The sequence below is a fragment of the Xyrauchen texanus genome, chromosome 18 (genome assembly GCF_025860055.1).
Source record: "Xyrauchen texanus isolate HMW12.3.18 chromosome 18, RBS_HiC_50CHRs, whole genome shotgun sequence".
NCBI lineage: Eukaryota > Metazoa > Chordata > Actinopteri > Cypriniformes > Catostomidae > Xyrauchen > Xyrauchen texanus.
In genome coordinates, this window is record NC_068293.1 from 40,561,903 (window position 1) to 40,586,780 (window position 24,878).

General features: G+C 36.2%; 1 protein-coding gene across 6 annotated transcripts in view; it reads right to left on the minus strand.

Moving 5' to 3' along the window:
- The window catches only part of tns1b (tensin 1b), a 343,137-nt gene that overhangs the window by 239,076 nt on the left and 79,183 nt on the right, over positions 1–24,878 (minus strand). The window contains exon 1 of one of the 6 annotated variants that reach the window (XM_052147961.1): positions 24,492–24,697. The exons of the other annotated variants lie outside the window; for them this stretch is intronic. Within the exon in view, the coding sequence (XP_052003921.1) occupies positions 24,492–24,572 (81 nt within the window). The 5' untranslated portion in view covers positions 24,573–24,697. Of the gene's footprint in view, positions 1–24,491; positions 24,698–24,878 lie in introns of those variants that run through there. 6 annotated transcript variants of the gene reach the window in all.

Sequence of the window (24,878 nt, forward strand, 5' to 3'; positions counted from 1 at the left end):
AATGTTGGCACCCATTCACTTGAATTGTTTGGACCTACAGAGCTGAAATATCCTTCTAAAAATCATAATTTGTGTTCTGCAGAAGAAAGACAGTCATACACATCTGGGATGGCTTGAGGGTGAGTAAATGATGAGAGAAGTTTCATCCCTTTAAAAATAATGTATGTTTCCCAAAGTGTTTCACTAAATGAACAGAAGGGAAAGTAACATTCAATCATTTTCGTTGATATGCACTTATACACACACACACCGATCAGCCACAACATTAAAACCACCTGCCTAATATTGTGTAGGTCCCCCTAATGCCGCCAAAATAGCACCAAATTCATCTCAGAATAGCATTGTAAGATTATATTCTTCTCACCACAATTGTACAGAGCGGTTATCTGAGTTACTGTAGACTTTGTCAGTTCAAACCAGTCTGGCCATTCTCTGTTGACCTCTCATCCACAAAGCATTTCTGTCCACAGAACTGCCCCTCACTGGATGTTTTTTGTTTTTGGCACCATTTCCGAATATTCTAGAGACTGTTGTGAGTGAAAATCCCAGAAGATCATAAGTTACAGAAATACTCAAACCAATACTCAAAATGTTTTGTCACCAACAATCATACAACGGTCCAAATCACTGAGATAAAAAAATCCCCATTCTGATGGTTGATGTGAACATTAACTGAAGCTCCTGACCCGTAGAAGTATTATTTTATGCACTGCATACAGTCCTTTTTACACTACCAAATTCTTATGAATGTGCTGTCTTTGTTTATATTACTGCTAGTCAAAGGAATGGACTAAATAGTAGGACGCAGATGATGCAATAACCAGAGAAGAACCTCAGAATTAAATTGCACTTTACCCAGCCCATTAGCGCACAGAGAGTGAAATTTTGCCTAACCAACTGGCACCTAGTCTTTACTTAAGACTTTTTGCATGCTTGTATGATATTGCATAAAGCTGTAAAAGTCTCTCTTTTTGATTCTCCAGATATTCTATGTCTTGTCCGTACAATGATTTGTGAATTGGGTGGAATTGTTCTTGTTGTCTCCTCCATCTGTAGTTGGAGGGGTGGTTGACACCCACAAATTACCTGAAACCAACCCCTTGTTGTTGGGCCCACCTCATGCATGCCTGAGGTCTGTTATTTATAAAGCATTAAACATCCCAAAAACATCCCACACTCTGCAACTGACTGTCATTTGAGTGAGTCTGGCAAATTTGGGACACTACCCCCAACCATTCAATACTCACCCTGTTCTCTTTCAGAAAGCAGCAATTCTTCTGCTGAAAAAAAAAATTGTCAGCATGGAGGGGGGTCTGACCTTTGACCTTTCCCTCCTGCCTTTCCTTCCACTCTCTTCGACCCCACATCCACTCAAACAAACCAAAGGAGGTCTCCATGATCTTTCACTCCTTGGTCTTTCAAGGGTTTGAAACTGATTTCTGAGTGCTGGAAGGGGGAGTTTACCTCCAGTGCATCCAAGGACAAATGACCTAGTAAAAGAACACCATAGACTGATAATACCTTGATTTGAGAGGAAAACAAATGACTCAGTGAATTGAAAGTGAAAGAGAAACCCCAAGGGCTCGATCGAATTCTGCTATAACATTCACAGGAAACAGCATCCAAAAAAAACACATTTGTACATTTGTCAAACAATGCTGTTTTTTGAGTGGAGTCTGTGAGCTGAATATATACAATCTAGGGTGACTGTGCAGAGTTGTACAAGAGTACAGAGAAACCGTTTGCTCCTTCAAAAACACCTCTGTCCTTTCAAATGGAAGAATCTGCTGCACTATCAGCAAGTGGGTTTTAGATTGATATCCTCTAGAAAAGATGGGCACAAGCTGCCCTGTTAGCATTTAAAACTTGAAGCGGATATCGGAGCATGATCTGAACTGATAACCAAATAAATGTCCTCAGGGAAACTGTTAACAGCTGTAATTGATTATTTAGACCGTAACAATACTGGAATAGAATATTTCATAGGAAGTGTTCACTTATAATGAAAAAAAGATATGTTTACCATAATCTGAATTTACAAATAGAACGTAGTGAACAAAAAAAAATAAATTAAGTGTATTTTTTACATTTACAGATTTCAATGGCATAACAAATTTAAATTGAATTGTGAAATCCTTAAATATTTAATATACTATGAATGAATAATTTTAAATTAAAGACCTACAGGTTAATAAAACGTTTCAAATAAATCCTAATGAAATTGCCTTGAATAAATTATAAATGAGATCTGAAATTAATATTAAAATAGGGTAGAAAATGGCATTAAAACAAACGTAAAGTATTTATACTTTATGAGGTTTTTTTCTGTTGTTGTTTCTTTATGAGAAATAAAATGCTTAATGTGTTTAAAACAATACAGAATTATAAGTGGAAAAGCAAGTGTATTTTCTTTGGAATTAAATAAACTAATTGCATACTATAACAAAGTAAAGCATCTTTAAATAAATCTAATTTAAGGGACTTATTTAAATTCTAATGTTGTCAGAACAATATCTTTTTTTAAGTTCACGAAAGGCTAATCGCAACCCCTTTTACTTTTGTTATCTGCAATATTTCAAGAATGGAGCCAAATGGGTGGAGATAAAGCGTTAAAAAAAATCAGAACAGTCAGAAAAGGAAAGTCATTTCAAATTAGTTTCGGAGGAAGAGCAAGTTGTTGCATTTTGATAAGATTACCAAAAAACTCCTATCAAATAACATGCACAAATGCTTTGAGCCCACTAAAACCAGAAATTATTCCAACTGATTTAGCAAACCTCATAAAACAGAGATGTAGAACATAACCCCTTCCATCTGGTTATAATTACCCGTTATCTGCCCTAGTCCAGGTAATCCAAAGAATCAATATTGACTAAAGTTTATATTGCTGGCACTCAAAGCCAGCAACTCTACTTATTAATTATGAAGAGTGTGTTTATGTAGTTTAGTGATTTGCTGCCACCCCCATTCCTCTGTCTACCCCCACAAGAGTCGTACTCTGTCTACTGCTTGCAAGGTCTGTTTATCCCACTGGGCCCCTCAGGAAGAGGAGATGTAATGTGGATGACAGACGAGGAGCAGTTTCCATCTCAGAACAGACAGCTTTAGTCCAACCTGATCAGACAGCTGGCAGATATCCACTGTCTGAGATGCATCTACTGTTCCAAACAAACTATCTTATTACACTACACTAAGGCTTCGCCCTTAGAGTCGACCAAACGTTAGTCGATGAAATAGTCTTGATCGACCAAGTTTTGATTGGTCGGTTGGTCACAGGAAAAAAGTCACGCAGTCATTGGCGGGTAAAAATTATCGTTTACACAGCTGGTCCGTGTGGTAATTAATTATGTCGGGCAGGAAATCCAAAGTGTGGGATCATTTCAAGAGGGTAAAGAATGACCCCAAGAAGGTGACATGCAAACTCTGCAGGCAAAAGTATGTCTATCATTCATCAACATGGATTATCATTTGAAACATGTAAGTAACCTTAGCATGGCTGCTTGCATTTTTTATTATGTGTAATTTTTAATCAAGCTGCAATTTTGTCAAATAATGCTTTTGTGTGAACATATTATGTTATTGTTTGAATTAAGTAAACATAAATTAAAATATGAAATAAGCCTTAACTAAACAAAGGAGTTGGCCTTCATCATCACTTCCATCACAGAAATCAATTAAACACAATAAATAATTTGAGATGTAGTGGAAATGTCATTGTGGTGGAAATGTTCATAATTTCAGAGAAGAAGAAAAAAAATAATCAAAAAAATGACACATTAACTGATAAATTTATTAGGAACACCAGTGTGACTACTTATCCATGTGATTATCTAATCAGCCAATCGTGTGGCAGCAGTGCGATGCATAAAATAGCAGATATGGGTCAGGAGCTTTTGTTAATATTCACATCAACTATTAGAATGGGCAAAAAATTTGATCTCAGTGATTTGGACCGTGGCATGATTGTTGGTGCCAGATGGGCTGGTTTGAGTATTTCTGTAACTTCTGATCTCCTGGGATTTTCAAACACAACAGTCTCTAGATTGTAAAGAGAATGGTGCGAAAAACAAAAAACATCTAGTGAGTGGTAAATCTGCTCATTTGCATACTGTGCAAGGCTGGGGCTTAAATCCTTCCTGCAGGGACAAGCCAAGAAAGACAGCAACTTATTTGTCATCTCTTGCAAAGCCTCACAGCCAAACAACTGCCTCATAAACTCTGAGAATACTGTAGACACTTAATCAAATCACGAGGACTGGAGTTGCAACACACGCTCTATTGACACATTAACAGAGCTCTACAAGAAGGCATTGTTCGTAAAGGTCCCAGAACAATGAAAATCTGATGCTCTTTGGAACATTCCCAATAAGGTTTTGAACAAACTGTTTCTGCAAAACAGTTGTGGGTGAGTCCACAAAGAAAAAGTGATGTCCCCACAATCCACCACAAGATGTTTAGAGGAGGGCCATGGATAAAAACAACTCTATCATCATTGTATTCCCTCTTTGCATGTGAGGAAGGGCTAGAGCGTGACCCTATGCTATGATACGCCCATGTCCTGTATGATGGTCACCTGCTTTTCATTTAGTGATTTTTTTTTCCTTAGGCATTCCGATTTCTCCCACTTCCTCGTTCTCCTGCTTCTTATCCCTGGTCTATCCGAAAAGCATTTGATTTCTAAGGAGAGGAAATTACGCACATATTCGAAGTCTTTCTGGACTGCTCAGACACTTAGTTTGATGAAGTTTGGTTAGCAGAGGCACTGAGCTGTGCTCATGTCAACAAACTCATCTTGGTGTGCATGACACACTGCTGTTAGCCTGAAAAACTTCCTGTTCACAGCCAAACATGATGTTGTTGATTTCATTAAGACATTTCCCTCAGTGTTACATACTGCTATAGTTTCTCTGTCTGTAAAATTAGTGTAAACTGTAAATGTGGACATGTACTGTATATCTGACTTGCAGGAGGGCTGGGCGATATAGTATATCAAATGTTGATGATATATTTGAAATGATATCAGTGCTGATATAAAATTAAGTAAAAAAGTGAAAATTGTGATCATTTAATGCCCTTTTATGTCCATTAACCTACTGAAGACTTTGTTATTCGATTAGTGTCGCAATCCCTCTTTGTCTTGCGATTTGCGAGTATGAGAGTGTGAAGACAAAGATCTCAAAACTAACCACTCTAAACTAAATTTCAGTAGCAAAAACGATTTAAATGAATCTATTCATGACTCTGATTATCCCAATCACTCACATTGTTCATTGCAGTTCACATGCAGCATTTTTCATTTATTAAAATTGGAAGAAAAAAAATTATCAGTAAGTCTTCTAATATATATGTAGGAATAAAATATTTGTATTTATTAATATGGATGTAAAGTAGAGCACAGTTGTCTGGTTCCTAAAGTAAAATTCCCATTAATTTTCTCCATAGGGGACTGGATTTTTAACGATAACATATATACCTTTAAAGACAGATCTATGCAAAGTTGTTAATTAATGTGTTATTTTAACTTTTTCTTCAACATCTTTTAGAATTCTTGTTAAATAGAGTGCAAGAATCTTTTTCCTGGAGTAAAAATCCCATGCATCTATCCCATTAACAAATAGATTTTCAACAATAGCTTATAAACCTTTAGAGGCAGACCTACCGTGAGCTACGAGGTTGTTCATCAATGGTATATGCTTCCGTTGAAGCCATCAGTCTGCATTGTTTCAACTTCATTGTTTAAAAATCATGTTTGATAGCTGAATCCATGGTTAACAACTACATTACCCACGGTCCCACAGAGAAAGCTTCACCAATCAGAGAACCGTGGCCAACGAAGCCTGCAAAATCAGCCCGGAAGCGACCGCCCACTGTAAATGACGTAATTGAGTCATTCTCCCTTCACCCTTAAACTACTTTTATTGTAAATTTGAACATATAGAATATTTTGCAATAAACATAGAATATATTGTTTATATACTTAAAATCAACAACCTAAAATCAATAGTTTTATATATTCCCATCATGTTTTATTCAATGACCTCATCTGCAGTGCTTTATGGGACTGCAGTCCATGCCCTCATGAAAGACGGTGAGTACACAGCCTTGTATCTTTGTCTTTTTGTCTGATTTTCCAATACTTTTTTGCCTTAAAACAAAGTTACTCAGAGTTGGTTGGTTTGGTTCATGGCTTACAAATCTTTTAAGAAGGATTTGAAGAAAAGGAAGAAATGAATAGGGAAATCACTTCTGGAACCCAGACGGCTGAATAAGAATCACAGCCAAACATGTGCTGTAGTGACTGCCCACTTACATGTCCTACTATGAATTAGGGCAGCAAAATAAATCGGGAAAATAATTGTGATAACATTAACAGCAGCTGCAATTAACTAACAATGAAAAGCGTCGATTACAGCATTCTATTTTGATCTACTCTCATTGTATTATTTTTTTTTCTATTTCCAGTGTTTGAGCATTGAGATCAACAACAGACATGTCCGTGTTGCACTGTACATAAGCTTTTCAGAAATGGCGCTACAAAACTAGAACACTCCCACTGTAATACAACAATATAATAGCAATGAAGTAATAAAGAGAACCAGTTTTCCACTTGTTTTTGGAAGTGTAGCCTAAGAATACGGTTTGCATTTTCCCCACACAAAACAAGCAATTCATTGGAATGTACTGTATATTAATCAAATGAATAATCATGATTACAATATCAAGGGAAATAATCAACCATTTTGATCTTTTGTCATAATCGTGCAGCCCTACTGTGAATGTTTTCCTACACTCTCAGACTACTTCTATATTTGTACATATCTGAATATTTTACAATAAACTTAAAATGTATAGATTTTTTATTCTATAATCAACAACTTAAATCAAAATTGTTTTCTATCATTTTGAATTCACAATGCTAATGACTAATGCTAATGAGATCATTCCCTCATGAAAGATGGTAAGTACACAGTTTTGTACCTTTAATTCTTTTGTAATGTTGTGATTCATCTCGGAGCTGGTTGGTTTGGTTCATGGATTAGAACTCTTTTAAAAAATGAAAGGGATAAATAAAAGTAGGCGGGCACTGTTGCACTGCCACGTATAAATGAAAATGATAAAATATTGCCAGTTTGCATTATTTACTTATTTATTTTTTACACTATATTTTACTTTTTTAATTAAAAATTTAATGTAATTGGCAACATTGGCAGTTTTTTCGAAATAATGGTTCCTTTGAATGAAAAAAATAATAATAAATAAACTGCCCTTTTGATCTATTTCAGAACAAATACATAAATAAATATCAAAATATAAATTTAATATTGTCAAAAGTGTAAAACATATTGAAATAAAATTGGTTTAGATATACTGACTAGCCCTAACTTGCAGTACACAAACTCAGAGTTCATCCGTGCCATATTATGCAGTTTGATTAGAGTTCAGAATTGAGATGTCGTTTCACATTTGACTAAAGCGCAACCAACAAAGAAACAAGCAAACTCTAACAACTGCATTTTTATCTCTTAGTGAACAAAACAGGCTGTTCTTCATAAAGAATGAGCTAATCTCATACATCTTTTGATGATCTGTAATTTCACACTTTACACAAACAGCCACAAGCCAAAAAACCTATTTGAGCAAGATTTTGCAAGACTGCAATGGCGCAATTAGATCTGAAACAGGCATCCAATTCTATTACTATATAATAATGGTATTTTCTGGCAAAGGCATGCAATCGTAACCATGTAAAGCAGCTGAAGGAAATTGATATAGACATATATTACCTTGAAAGATCACATATTCTGAGCTTTGAGGCATTCTTGTGTTTATCAAAACCCTATTAAGTTCTGCTTCACAGACTGCGGTGACATGTATCCCTCATGAAAATAAATATTGCAGCTTGCGCAATTCAGAAAAATAAATGAGGGCCATTACAAGCACCATCTGTTCTTTACGTTTGTACAGAGTGAAAAGAATTTCACCGCCAATAATTTACATTTCTCTGTAGAAAGTACAGCATGTCACCGTAAATTGTGCCAATTACTGTGATTCACACTGGGCTCAAATGCACAATAAGAAAACTAGTACCAGGTCTGCCCAGTACAGGGGTTGTAGATGCTTGACTATTAATTGCCCAGACCTGTCCATGGTTTTTTCATCTTGAATTATTCGGTAGTCTCATAAGAGTCTTGTGGGACCACCAAACTTTAAATGCAGTGGAGCACAACAGGCACCTGGAGAGACAGTTACAGATGTCCCAGGATAGAAATGAGGACACAAAATCAGAATCACATGGACCAATATATGATACGCCAATAAAAACAAAACACTCAACTTTTCTTCACCAGCTAAAAAAGGGTCCTGGGATATGACCTAAACTGTGAGTCATATTCCTGATGTGGAATTGAAATGGATATGGTCTTCAAGATCACTTGGTGTAACTTTGGGTTATGGCTATTCCATTTGGAATGGAATACTGTGCAGTATACTCTGTACACTGACTAGTATTATTCACTCTTTATAATTATTCATCTTATATTCTAAGATGATTTTGCTGGCAATATAAAATAAAGCAACATCACAAATTTCGATAGAATTTTTATTTGGTTGATATATTAAGCGTGTCATAGGACAACTTCATGACTCTTATGGGCAGCACTGTTAATCAAAATAATAACAAAATCGCAAAGTGGTCATATGTGATTATTAAACTGCAATTGGCTGCTATTTGATTCCATTAATACATGTTCTTTGTGTTCTTCAGAGTGAACTGGTGATGCATTTTTCTGTGTTCCATACTAGGGATGCACCGATCCGATACCTGGATCGAAGCTTTTAGACAGATTGTGTATCGGCCCGTCAAGCCCGATCCAAATCCGATACTGTGTATTAGTCTGTTACTAGTCTGTTAGTTAGTATGTTCGTTACTGTCAAGATCAAAAAATTACATTAAAGAAACACCATTAAAGCAGTTCATATGACTCATTCATTTTATTCAAAGCCACTTGAAGACGTGCAATAGCTCTGTGAATCACAAAAGGCTGTGTTTAATAAGTAAATATATAGTATGCACCAGCGTGTTGGTGCGTGAATGGTGCTGCTCTGTTGACACAAATTCACGCACAGGCTGGTGATGCACTCGCGGCTATTTTTAGCCTTCACAGCGGTGCGCATTATTTGAGCGCTACTCAAGAACAGCATCTTAGATGTAGATGCTTTATAGTTCGGTTCACTTATAATATGCATTTAGAATGGCCCTGGAAGTGCATTTTACTAGAATTTGAATAAGAAGCGAATTAAACTACTGTGAACTTGCCTACAAACAGACACATAAAAGACTTCCTGAAGAGTTCACAATGTCAAAATAAAAGCGTGAGGTTTTAAAAAGTGCACAATTTAAATATAATACTGATGTATTTGAAATTAAAATTCAATAATAATAATATTGATAACAATTTATTATTATTATTACTTTATTGTCATCATTAGTATTTGTTTACAATTTATAACAATATATAAGTTGAATGGGTTCCAAAAAATAACTGTGTGAATGAAAAGTGGACTGATATCTTACAACTAAATTGAACAAAAAAGAGGTCTGAAAAAAGTCCAGATGCAAGTTCAGACATTTAAAAAAAAAAAAATGTTAAATGCTTTCTTTTCTACTGAACACTTGAAGACTGGAATTACTGTTAATGCTGCTGCTACATTATCCAGTATACTAATTAATAATAAAGTGTTTCTTAATAAGCTATACATTTATATTGAAATAATGTGTAGTTAGATGATTGTGTTTCTTTACTTATTAAAGAGTACTCCCAATTAGTTCCACACAATAATGTAAAGATATTATAAACCGATTATGCAAAAACACAACACTGGTATCGGCATCGGCCGATACTGAGATTTCCGATATTGGAATCGGATCAGAAGAGAAAAAGTGGTATCCGTGCCTCCCTATTTGTAAAATATTTTATAATAATTAAAAACAAGACTTTCAGTTTTCTGGAAAAATATAGGCTCCAGATAAAGGGGACTCAAATAAGACAATGACAAAAATACATTTGTATTCTATAGGGCTTTTCACACTGTGCTTAACCTTGAGTTATTGACTTTTTAAATCCCACTTTTAACCCCGGGTAAAACAACATTTCACACTTGTAATTTTGAAAAAGGGTTAGTGCTGCTTTTAACCTGGGGTTATGAAACCCTGCTCTGGAGCAGGGTTAGCACGGCATTTGTAGGGTTAACCCTGCATTGTGGTGCCGAAAGTATACAGTGTGAAACGGTGTGGTGTTGTTTAGTAAAATATAACCAATAATTTGCCTCAGTGCTTACCTCATTAGATATTAATGCATTTTGTTCAGTCTCTGAAATGTTCATGCACTTTTTACATTCTCCACCTGAGAGAAACCGTTAAAATTTCAAACAGTGATGGCTAACACAATAACTGCTGTGATAAAGAGACAGTATTCCTTTTGCGTGTGTTTCCATGGTATGTTTCAGAAGATGAAAGACAAACAAAGCTGATGCTTGGCGGCATTTCCACAGGAGAGCAGATCCATTGACAAATTGAGTGTTTGTTGTGAGCTGTATTTATCCAATAATTGTCACTGGCTCTGCAAATATGCAAATAAGAATATTGACCCAGGGTAAAGTTTGAAACCTTAACCCAGGTTAAAGCATGAACAGTTTGAAACATAAAATAAGACAACCCAGGAAATTATTTTCCCAGGGTTAAGGATGACAATGGGTGAACAATTGTTAAGTGTGAAAAGCCCTTTAAAACTAATCTAATCCTTCACTTAATTTACTACATAATAACACTGGATAAAATATTGTTGTTAGTATTATATTCTCACAAGCGCAATTAATTTGGCTTACGTCGATATCGTTAAGTATGCGTTAAGCATGCGACCCATTTGACTGGTAAACTTTCAGATTTGACTTAGCAGTGATTGAGTATTATAGTGGTGAAGTATACAGCAGAGACACTTTCACTGCATGTTGAGAGTAAACATTTTGTTTAACTCGTTCTGTGTGTCTAATGACAAGATCAACACAACCCATTTGTATATATATATATATATATATAAACACGTGCAATTCCAAGACATTTATTGATGGAACACATTGAATTTGAACATTTTTTAAAAGCTAAAATGTCACCAATAGGATAAAAAACAAATGAAAATATAATTTGTAAAAATACAAATTTTAGAACTGTACCTAGAAGGGTTACTTAGAAGACCCAATATACCCATATTAATCGAAATCGAATTTAAACTGAAATGAATCGAGTCAAGAGCTTGTTAATCAGAATCAAATTGAATCAGTAAATCTGTTTTAATACACAGCTCTTTAATTCACAGAAATCTTTTGTAAAATATATGTAGGTAAATAATGCTTTGATTTTTATCAAATTATTTGTATATTGATCATATAAAATACATTATTAAATCAGTCTTCCATTTAGTGAAAAACTAGAAACTCTGCCTTCATTCATTTTTAAATAGATTTTTACTTTATGCATTAAAGATTTTGAATGTACTTGGCTACATTAGCAGTTCGGTTGAAATTATGGTTCCCCCACTTCAAAAAAGTAAAACAAAATCACATTTAGGAGCAAATAAATAATTATCAAGATTTACAGTATACTGAAAGTCATCAATACATATCAAGGTAATTTTTGTAGACATATCACCCAGCCCTAACGACTATTTTCTTTAAATACTATGTGAAACTGTAGACATTATTTTATGATAACATTCCAAACAGCTTGAAGAAAAGGTGCAGAATCTGAATAATTGGAGCAAAACATGGGCGGTTACCTTCCAAGACCCCTCATAAGGCCATGTAGAAGCCCCAGTCATGCGGTCTGGGTGCCATTTCACTTTAAACATAATTGCAAACAGGTTGAAGCACCTCATGGTTTAGGCGAAGTATAGCCTCTGTATCATTCTCTCTGTCGGCTCTGTAACCACTTCCCTGCTAAACACCTCATTATATGCACAATCACCTCTTCCGTCTTGGGGCCTGTGGGCCCTTGACTGTTGGTGTAATCCACTGATGGTGATGTGTTACTAACCATAGCACTCTATCGTGTAGTTTATTCAATGACATTAAAAACGCCATTCTAGTCAAGCCAAGTATTCTGGTGGAGTAAAGTCAATTAATATTGACGCACAACAAGCATGTCTTATGAACTGCAATCTGAACTTACATCAAATAATGCCCCCTACCAAGAAAAAACAAGAATGACAAAGAAGAATACTGATACTGAAATACTGATGAAAACCACATGAGACACAGTAAAACAACCCAGTTAGGCCTCTTACAAATGCCGCCAAGATTTTAATGAGTTTCTGATGATGACATGAACTGCATAAGAGGCATTAGATGTGACCTCTTCCTTCCCCCAACTCCTCAGCTAGCAAACACGGAGTCTAAAGACAGTCACACACCAGAGAAGACATGCCATATTGCGAGTAATACAACCCACAGGTATTGCACACAGAATGCACTGGTGTGGTGCATAAAGTTGACAGTCCAAAATAGGGCTTGGTGATTTAGCCAAAAATATTATCACGATATTCTATTTCATATCGTTCAATGTCGATATTTATCATGATACACATTCACATTTTGCACTTTTTTTTTATTAGTTGGCAGAAGAAAAGAAGAAGAAAAAATCCTAAACAGTCAAAATAGTCTCTACAATACTGCACTGGAGGCCCAGAGACAGCCGAAGCAGCGGGGTCTGAGGGATCTTCTACCAAAACATTAACATATTTTACAGAGTTTATCAATTGAGTGCAGCTGGAAATGAATGTTAAAAGATCATCTGTTCATTTTGAAGCATAATGACAGCAGTACAGAATGTTTAAATATTTGTACATTCAAACTATATTTTTATATTTCTTTACAGTCCGATCCCTAAGTATGGGCCATAGATCCCTTGTGACTGAGTATCCCCTGAGAGAAAATTAAGAAAATGTAAAAGTCTGAATGGACAATTTTTATATTTTCATTAAAGTAAGAATGACTAGGATACCAACCAGCAATTTTATTGTCTTTCCTTGACATCCATGCCAGAAATTATGATATCTGATTAATTTTCTCAAAATTACAATAGAAATCTATTTGTTTATTATTAAAGACTCGTAATAGTTCCGGTGACATCTCACCATGAATGACAGCCTAAAATAACAGCTCCTCCAAAAAAAACACTTAAACCATCAAATACAAAATTTCTAGATAATAATGGTCCGGTAAGTGGGACACAGAGAACAGCTCTCCTACACAGGCACAAGATGGCGAAGCTAACGCTAACCCACAACTAAATGATGCGGGATGGTTTACAAAAGTTTTAGAGGAGATACAGGTTTTTCACAAAACAACAACTAAACGATATTATCTCTGCAATCACCAACGTTAATCAAAAGATAGCAGAGGCAGAGATGCAAATTGAAATGGTGAAAGATTGCGTTCAAAACGTGGAACAGGTGTTGAGCAAGATGATAAAAGTGATGAACCAACAAGAAAATAAACCACTCGACCAAGAAGGGAGATCCTGTTGGGAGAACATAAGAAGATATAAATATGATAAGACCTTTTCATTTCTTTTTCTGGGTGCTGCATTTGGGACCCTCTGCCCATAGGTAGGATAGGCTTTCCCCCACAGCTAGATGTTCCCTTTAGCTTAGCCCAGATTCATCTACTCAACAACTTTGAAATCACATCTTCTTTACTTATGACTTCATGTGCTGAAAACTAAAGAAAATGGGCTTCACTAACTTGTTTTTCTCCTCATATAAACCAGGACATAGGCAAGGAGTCACTATTCTCATCTCAAGCAACCTAAAATTTGAAAAAGTATTTGAAATGAGAGATAAGGAGGGCAGATATTTTCTAGTAAAGGGTAAAATAGAAGGTATTTCATTTAATCTATTGAACATGTACGCACCCCCAGGAAGTGATATCAGTTTCTTTCAGAAAATCATTAATATTATGACAACGGAAACAGAAGGCCTCTTAATATTTGGGGGAGATTTAAATATACACTTACAACCAAAGTTAGACTCTTCTGGTAGAAAAACTTATGAAAAAATGTCCCAACATAAGAAAGTTAACACACTTTTTGAGAATGTTGGTCTAATTGATTTTTCCTATCAGAAGGGAATCCACTTATTATTCTTCTGCCTATTCTCAATATACAAGAATAGACTATTTCATAACATTGGAAAAGATAAAGACAAAATACACACGTGGGACAATGGATGAAATTGGTGAAATTGGGACAATGGATTTAAGTGAACATGCACCTATATTTATCTGTCAATTTTAACCTGCGACCAAAGAATACTACATGGAAACTAAATTCAAATCTACTCAATGATCCCTATTTTAAGGAACAATTTAAAAAATAAATTAGTCTTTACTTAGAATTTAATGATAATGGAGAGGTTTCACCTCCTATTCTGTGAGATGCTCCGAAGGCTGTCCTAAGAGGGAAAATTATAGCAATACCTTCATCTAAGAAAAAAATAAGGAATAAAACATTAGAGGAATTACATAAGTTGAAGGTACGAGAAAAAAGGCACAAATTCATTCTGGCACAGGATACACTGAAGAAAGTAGAAAACTTAGAAGTTAAATTAATAGTTTAGCTACACAAGAAACCAAGAAAACTCTAATGTTTCTGACACAGACACATTACGAAAGTGGATCTAAGTCTATAAAAATACTGGCATGGAAATTGAAAATACAATTCATAGATTAGGGACCCAAGAACAAAATTGATGACAAAAAATATGATAAGTGAAATTCAGGAAGCTTTTGAAGTGTTTTATTAACCTCTATACTCTAAAGTTCCAGGGAAGTATAACTCAAATTCACACCTACCTGAATTCCCTGAGTTACCCACTTTAAACATAGAACAAAATAGAAGGATGACTGCTGACATAAGTGAAGGAGAATTAAAAACTGCAATTATTAGGCTTAAGTTAAGCAAGAAACCAGGATCAAACGGTTATACGGCAGAGTGGTATAAGGAATTTAAAACTGAGAAATGTAGAACTCCTGTCATACTCCTCACACTAAATTGGGTCTTAAAAAAAGGGCAAACGCCACCCAGCTGGAAGGAGACGATAATCTCAGCTATACCGCAAAAAGGCCAGGACAAAATGGAATGTGGGTCATATAGACCAATATCTGTTCTCAATGTAGATTATAGACTCTTTATCTCTATCATGGGGTTGGGCGATCAATCAAATTTTATTTTCAATTACGATTTTGGTTTCCAACAATTATGAAAACAAGATAATCGAGATAAAACGCAACGAAACACCACGGTGTAATATCTTTAAAGCATAATTTATTAAAGTTAAAATAATAAGGAAGCGGGTTATGAAAATGAACTCCGAAGCTGGCATTTCACTGTGCGGTCAATGCCACGAATATGAGTTGCATAAAGTGACCGTGGAAGAGATTAAATCTTCTCCCGGCTGATGCACACTCTGGCACTGGGATGCTCATCACTGTTTTTGATTAGTCTTTTTTTACTTGTTTTCCAAAATAATATCTAAAACTCCTTAAAACAACATACATTAACTTTAGGAGCAATAATGCAGAAGAAAAAATTGTTAGAGAATGTTGAGTACACTATTTAATCAGGGTTCGACATTAAAGCTTTTTGAATTTTTGAAAGGCCAAGTGAAAGAGAATTTTTCTTGCCTGACCGGACAAGCAAACTGATTAAAATAACAAAAAAATAACCGGCTATATTTGTGATAGCCTAGGCCTGTGTCACTTATTAGAGAGTAATCCAGAGAACGTTGATTTGCTAGTGATCATGTAACAGCTGCACCCTGTTTGATTGACAGGCGGTGTATGTGTGTATGCTGAACATGTGCATGTGTTCCAAAAATGCTCACGCTAATGCAATTTACAATTATGCATTTTGCAGACGCTTTCATTCAAAACGACTTACAGTGCACTTCTTACAGGGACAATTCCCCAGAAAAAGAATGAATGTATTTTAATCATACAGTGAAGGCCAGTAGTACTTTTATGTTGCACTTCATTTTGAATGTTTACTTGAATACTTGATAGCCTACTGCTGTTAAAAACATTTAAAAAAAGCACAGAATTTTCTTAATTTGTAATTTTTTAATCAATTTCTATTCATAGCTGTTTTTTATTATTTTATTACCGACTGATTATTAGTCTTGAATAATTAAGAACTTTAACTAATTTGGAATTATGGAAAAAGGGTTTGTGTTATTATTTGTCGTGGTTTTGAAGCTGGAATTGAGACTACTGAAATCAAATTTCACTACTGACTACTTAAATTGCGGTATTGTGATAATGTATAGTCTTTATTGTACATGGTAGATCTTGCTGCAATAGCATGATGAAAAGTAGATCTCATTCCATAGAAGTGTGAGCACCAATGCTGTAAATGATGGCGATGGAGGCATTTCTTTATTTGACTACCATATGTAACAAAAAAGTATAAGCCTCCTCCCCTACCCAGTGCAGTTTTCATTTCAAGGAAATCCACTGTTAAAAAGACAATTAAAAAAAAAGGTTCAATAAATGCATGATGTTTCCAAAGTCACTGAGTAATTGTGTTAAATAATTGTGATCTCAATACTGACCAAAATAATCGTGATTATGATTTTAGCCATAATGGAGCAGCCCTACTCTATCATGGACAAATTATTAGAAGAGATCCTGCCCACGCTGACACATAATGATCAGAGAGGTTTTATACAACAACGACATACAAGATAATATACGAAGGACACTACACATCATGATCACATACAAAAAAATAAAAGCAAAGCAATAGTATGTAATAAGCATGGACGCTGAAAAATACTTTTATTCGGTTAACTGGATTTTTCTTTACAGAGTTTTACACAGATTTGGTTTACATGACACAATTATTAAAACTATATAAAGGCATTATATGACAATCCAACTCCCAGGATTAAAATCAATGGATATTTATCAAATAGTGTTACTCTAGAAAGGGGCTCAAGACAGGGTTGTGCATGGTCACCGATACTCTTCGCATTTTATCTGGAGCCACTAGCTCAGTAAATTACACAAAGTAAAGATATCAGGGGAATTAATATTAAGGGGACAGAGCATAAACTGGCCAGTTATGCGGATGACATTTTGATCTATCTAGGGCAACCAACATATTCTTTACCTAAACTGATGCAATCATTTGAACAATACAGTCAATTGTCAGGACACAGGATTAGCATAGGTAAAACTCAGTAACTTTCATATAACTATAGCCTAAAAAGAGAAATTGAAAGTTAGCCTGGCAAACAGAATCCTTTAAATATCTGGGCATTTATATGCCAAAAGATCTTCAAAATAATCTAAATGCAACTATTTGCCTTTATATAAAAAATTAAGGAAGATATAACAAGATGGAGTTTAATTCCTTTCTCTATTCTCAGTTTAAGGATTGAATCTATTAAAATTAATATATTAATTACTGTTATATATATTTCAGTAAATATGACTATATGGTATGTACATACAGTTTCTGAAATACACCTGATGGAAATGTCTGTTTGATGCTGAATGTCATTTAAAAAAATTTTTATATGATTGTAACATGCTGATTAATAAAGCTAAATTTGGAAGGAAAAAACGATGGTCTAAAAGGCACTTTGGAACAACGATAACTAAAGTGGCGCCTCATCATGTCTACGCACATGCGGGGAAAAAGAGGCAACGAGTGCAGATATGTTCAGTGCTATAGAAAAATCTTCAATTTTTTAGTGCAATAAAATATTTACTATATTTATGGAAAAGTGATTGAAAAACTTTAACAAGCTATTTCTCGTTTTCTCTCTAAATGTTAACACGCAATAACACTCCTCCCATGCAACATTATATCATACACCCCCTAGTCTGGGCAGTGTAGATATGCACACTTTTGGCATTTTTAACTTTTACCAATTCAGGCTCTAAAAAAGGAAAATAATATAAAATAAATTACAAAACTGGCAAGCAGCGAGATGAGGATTAAGTGAGAGGCTATGGAAGGGAGGGAAAGAGACTGAGAGAAATAGGAAAAACCAGAGGGCACAGTGAGATATTATGGAAATAATAAACCAGGGGATCAGGAAAGAGGCAGGGAACTGGAGACATTCCAGAATCAAGCAGCCCCAGAATTGACAGCAGGGATTACAGATCAGCACTGCCCAGTGAAGTGTAAAAGGGGCTGGAATTAAGCTGAAATCATAAATCAACAGAGAAGGGCTAAACGCCTTTTAATGTACTCAAGGGGGTTGGCAGAACTCCCTCACGCCTGTAACTCACTCTTTTACTTTCCAGATGGTGCTCTGCTATAACACTATGGCTGGGCAATATGGATATACAGTATATAATATATATATATATATATATATATATATATATATATATATATATATATATTAGAGCCCGTCCGATATGGGATTTTTGAGAATGATATTGATTTTAGAGGTGGAAAATTCACTGGTTCATTTTAGAGCTGGAATGAAAACAGACCTTTTCTATGTGGATTGTTCATTGATTTTGCACCAATATGACTATGCAAAGGTACTCTATCTTTAACAAATATTTTTAGCAAAAAATATTCAACATTATTATTATACATTGTCAACAAATTCTAGAAATGAACACTGAGAAAATAAAGAATAAATAAAAATACAATAAATAGCTTAATAAACATCAGTACTGTATGTTCAGTATCAGTCAGTTGCAGTCCATTTAAATAAAGAATAAATAAAAATAAAATAAATAGATAAATAAACATCAGTACTGTTTAGTATGAGTCAAATGCGGACTATTTTAATACTGCCAGTCAATTTGTGGCAGGTTGTAAAACAAGAAGCATTTACACCTGCCGATACTAGAGATAAACAGCAGCAGTGGTGTTACACTGTATTCTGCTATACAAGTTCAGGGGAAACTTTCAAACTTTTAAATATTATATTTTATAAATGCAACTGGAATTGTTTAGTTGATGGGGATACCAAACTGTGAATCCTGAACAAAACAGTTTGGTGAATACATGTTTACACATTAGCTTCCACTCAGCTGACAAGCAATGAAAGCGGCTGTGTGGTTAGCTAGTTAGCTATAAGCTCATTGAGTAAAAGATGGACTTTATTTACTTTCCAGCATTGCGTCTCACCAACTAAAAATATAGCGTGAAATCAACACTCAATAGACAAAATCCACCACCACACCATTGTCAGCTGAGCTGCAAAAAGATGCTCTGATGTTTACCTTTCAATCTGTTACATTACTGACTGCACTGACAAACTATAGCTGGCTAACAGCAAATAGATGTGATAAACATGAGTGACATGGTTGTCAGGGACAGGGTTAACATTACATTAGATATATTGAAAATGGAAAATGATGGGGTCATTGTTTATTAACTTTCCAGTATGTATTTCACAAAATAGTTAGCAACTTACAGAGAAGACACCACTTAACTCTGCACTGCTTAACTTTGCCCTTTCTGCAGAGCCACCGTCAGCACAGCTCTGTAAACAATGGAGTCGGAGCGTGCTCTGCTGGACAAACTACACTATGACAACAATTCAAGCATTGTTTTCTGCATTATATGTTCTGAAGAAAGGTTTTCATATCTGAGCAGTGAAATGCTAATATTGGCTGACAATATCGGCTGGCCTAATATTGTGTAGACCCCCCTTGGGCAGCCAAAACAGTGCCAACAAACATCTCAGAATAGCATTGCTTCTTACCACAATTGTACTGAGCGGTTATCCGAGTTACCGTAGACTTTGTCCGTTGAACCAGTCTGGCCACTCTCTGTTGACCTCTCTCATCAGCAATGCATTTCTGGCCACTCACTTGATGTTTTTTGTTTTTGGCACCATTCTGAGTAAATTCTAGAGACTATTGTGCATGAAAATCCCAGGAGATCAGCAGTTACAGAAATACACAAACCAGCCCATCTGGCACCAACAATCTTCCATGTGATTATCTAATCAGCCAATTGTGTGGCAGCAATGCAATCCATAAAATCATTCATATATGGGTCAGGCGTTTCAGTTAATGTTCACATCAACCATAAGAATTGGGAAAAACGTGATCTCAGTGGTTTGGACCGTGGCATGATTGTGGGCTGGTTTTTCAGTGTTTCTGTAACTGCTAATCTCCTGTGATTTTCATGCACAACCGTCTCCAGAGAATGTGATGAATAGATGGGTATGTGTGTAGCTGTTCATTTGTATGAAAAATAGTAGGCTGGTGAGGTGCTATATTCATTGAGAGCAATTCACTTCTACACTGCACAGGGTCATATGTTTGGTCTTGATTGATCTAGCAAGTGTTAATGGACATTGATCATTGTAATAAGCTCTTTGACCTCTTAGACAGCTCAAGATGTGTCAATATTTGAATTGGCTGTGTGGCAGAGAGCCGGAGTGTATGCACATCTTGTCTCTGAGGTCTCTGGACAAGAGCCGCACTCAACATGAGTGCCAAACTTTAACTATTTAATTTCCAAGATGCACTGTAAATAAAAACAAAGGCTATGTTCAGCCAACCTCAGGCATAGCTTGAAGTCAACATGAAATAAAAATGTACTCTATTTACTTAATACAGTACACGTTGTAGGTCTTATTGTGCACAATGTATTGATCCACGTTATTCCAAAATATTTTTTATCAACATCTATCAATTACATTTTACAAATACCTAATCTCCAACCACTTGGCTCTATTCTGATATATCACATCCACTTTTCAGGAGCCAATCATTTTCCAATTCAATGAAATCAAGCTCCATTACAGGTATACTGATATATCAAATTTGCAGAGTAATTGGTGCCGATAGTTTCATTTTAGGAACTGTTGTTTATCTGCAAAAATCTATTGTGATTTTTTTTTTTTCATTCTATATCTATATATAAATTCTATATTTTATTCTATTTTTATTCTTTGCTGTATCAAAAATATTTCATCATTGACAATTTTTATCCTCACGTCTACACATATTTTGTTATTTTGATTAAATCATTTAAATTGAAGCGAGGGCATGCAAAGAAAAAATGTGACCGTCTGCACATACATTGTGTCTCCAACTTCATATCTTATGAATAACATAAAACCTCATCTAATGAAATATACAGTATATATACAAAATCTTTAATCTGGCAAATGTACATTCTAAATTGTGGTGGCGCGGCTGGACGTAGCAGCTACTCTGGGTCCCAAAGGCGCTATTTTTATGTCAGTTTAGTCTCGTCCCTGCATCTTTAAACATGTTTTTTTAGCAAAGAACATCAGGAAAGCATGTTGCAACATGTCTACGATGAACATAAGTCTAGTTGACAAAGTATGTTAAACAAAATGTCTACTTAATGAACATGCACCTGTGGAATGGTCATTAAGACACTAACAGCTTACAGACAGTAGGCAGTTAAGGTCACAGTTCTAAAAACATAGGACACTAAAGAGACCTTTCTACTGACTCTGAAAATGCAAAAAGAAAGATGCCCAGGTCCCTGCTCATCTGTGTGAACGTGCCTTATTCATACTGCATGGAGGAATGAGGACTGCAGATCTGCAGTTGTGGCCAGGGCAATTAATTGCCATGTCTGTACTGTGAGATGCCTAAGGCAGCACTAGAGGGACACAGGAAGGACAGCTGATCGTCCTCGCAGTGGCAGACCACATGTAACAACACCTGCACAGGATCAGTATATCACACCTGTGGGACAGGTACAGGATGGCAACAACAACTGCCTGAGTTACACCAGGAATGCACAATCCCTCCATCAGTGCTCAGACTGTCCGCAATAGGCTGAGAGAGGCTGGACTGAGGGTTTGTATGCCTGTTGTAAGGCAGGTCCTTACCAGACATCCCCGGCAACAACGTTGCCTATGGGCACAAACCCACCATAGCTGGACCAGACAGGACTGGCAAAAAGTGCTCTTCACTGACGAGTCGCAGTTTTGTCTCACCAGGGGTGATGGTCAGACTCACGTTTATCGTCGAAGGAATGAACGTTACACAGATGCCTGTACTCTGTAGTGGGATCAATTTGGAGGTGGAGGGTCCATCATGGTCTGGGGTGGTGTGTCACAGCATCATCAGACTGAGCTTGTTGTCATTGCAGGCAATCTCAACAATGTACGTTACAGGGAAGACATCCTCCTCCCTCATGCGGTACCCTTCCTGCAGGCTCATCCTGACAAGACCGTCACGCATGACAATGCCACAAGCCATACTGCACGTTTTGTGCGTAATTTCCTGCAAACCAGGAATGCCAGTGATCTGCCATGGCCAGCGAAGAGCCTGGATCTCAATCCCATTGAGCATGTCTGGGACCTGTTGGATCAGAGTGTGAGGGCTAGGGCCAGGGCTATTCCCCCCAGAAATGTCCAGGAACTTGCAAGTGCCTTGGTGGAAGAGTGGGGTAACATCTAACAGCAAGAACTGGCAAATCTGGTGCAGTCCATGAGGAGGAGATGCACTGCAGTACTTAATGCAGCTGGTGGCCACACCAAATATTGACTGTTACTTTTGATTTGGAGCCGACTATAAGGTTATCATATTTTTCCACCATCGGCAAAATCCAGTGTTAGTCCCACACTACATTTGTTTTGTGAAAAATCCTGTTTCATGCAGAAATACTGTATGTAAATAAGTAAAACCGGTTGAAAACAGCAACAGTTGATTACTCAAATACCATCATTTCAAGGTACTTTCAAGGAAAGTATGGTCAAGAGACTGTCCAGCCCAGCTAGCCCAAAAATTCTCAGAGGGTTCATTTATATTTCAGGGGAAGAGGAAGTGCATTTCAAGCTTTAAAGTATTAAATATTGCCTACTCTTTTTCTGTTACTTCTATTTTGTCCTATGCTGACACAATATCAGTACAGAGCAGGTCTCTTTCCATTCACAGTGTCATCTCTCCTCAGCAGCTAATCAAACTCTTGCCAAGTTCAGAGTTTGTCTCAGGGATTTCATGTTGGATGCAGCTAGCAAATAAATCACATCTGTTTCATTTTGAATGCCTGTTTCCTACATTTACTGTCTCTATATGATGAAATCTTCAGTTGTAGACAAAGTCTTCATACCTGCAAAGCAGATTCCACCAGTGTCAGTGCTAATGCGATACAGTAGTTCACTAAAAAATAAGAATTCTGCAATATTTTACTTACTCTCATGTTGTTCCAAAACTAGCGTGTTTTTATTTATAATTATTTTTCAACTAAACAAAAAGACATCTTTAAAGTTGTGAGCTCTTTTCCATTCAATTACAGTTCATAGTGATCACATCTGTCAAACTCCAAAATGGACATAAATGAAAAGTAGATAAGTTCTTATATTGTGTTCCAAAAATTTATATTTCATAATTTACTCATCCCAATGAAGCCTCAGAAGCTGTTCTTTTCCATACAACAAAAGTGAATGGTGATTTATAATGTCAAGCTCCAAAAATAACATAAAAACTCTATAAAATTAGTCCATATGACTTGTGTGCTTATACAGTCATATGATAGCTTTGTGTGAGGAACAAAGAGAATTGTAAGCCCTTGTTCACTGATAAACTCCCAAATCTAATTTGCGCTTATGTTAAACTCAAAAATGGCACCTTTGGATGTGTTGCACCAAGTTTGATGCTATTGGTTCTCGCATGTTACATGACCAGTCACAACACTGCAAATCTGAATATACTTAACCACAAAGATTTGAGAGCTCAGACTGATCTTTGATCTGGATGAAATGTCCACAGGGTGGCACTAAAAGTGAGTTGCGAACAAGTTCTAAATGATGTACTACAGATACAACAAGAATGCATATTTTATTAACCACACCCCCTAACCCAAATCCCAACCATAAAAATAATAGTTAATGGAGTAAAAATTTAATCTTACAGGGAAAGTGCAAACTCCGATTCATCCTCATAGTTGATGTCTCTGAGGTTGCTGACACAATGCGCTCTACACATAGCGCATTGTGACGAGAAGATTATCGTACAACATACATTTAGGTTTGTTCTTCACACAGATATACCGTATGGCTTCAGAACACTTGGAATATAGCACAAATAGTAATATTTAACTTTCATTAAATAATTTAGCTTTTTGGAGCTTGACCTTGTAAATCATCATCTACTTTCACTATACGGCAAACAGCAGCCTGGACATTCTGCCTTACATCTGTGTTTAGAAGAAGAAAGAAAATTCAAGGTTGAAATGACCCAAAGGCAGATAAACTATTTTTGCTTCAACTATTCCTTTAATAGCACAACACAGAGTAAACAGTCAAGCAACAGTTAACATCTAACGAAACATCAATCTAGGTCAAGCAAAACACATATCTTTATTTGAGATATGGTCAAATAAACAAGGATCCTTTTCCCCAGCCATGATCTAATTTTAAAAAAAATCCTGGAAAAGGAACCAACCCACCCCAGACAAGTGGACTCACCCAGAACATGCAGGACAGGCAGACCCAGGTACGTGCATGGCCGGCCAGTGCAGCAGGAAGGCTAAGAGACACAGATGGCATCCTTAGTTCACAATGGCAGCTTGCTCTTCTCTGGATCTCTTACAAGACACCAAACTATTCCACACGGTTCCACAATGCTCTGTAGATCCATGAGGATTGACGTTGAGGAGAGCGTGCATCAACTGCCTCTGCTATCCTCCGTTCCTCTCTCTTACTCCATACCCCCTCCCTCACTCTGTCTCTCTCTCTCTCTCTCTCTCTCTCTCTCTTTTGGGGTCATCTCGCTGAGCTCCACAGGAAAGAGGGGGAGGTGACTGAGAGCCTCTTTATTTCTCCCCATTGCGCTCCTTCGGTATTCTCCATTTT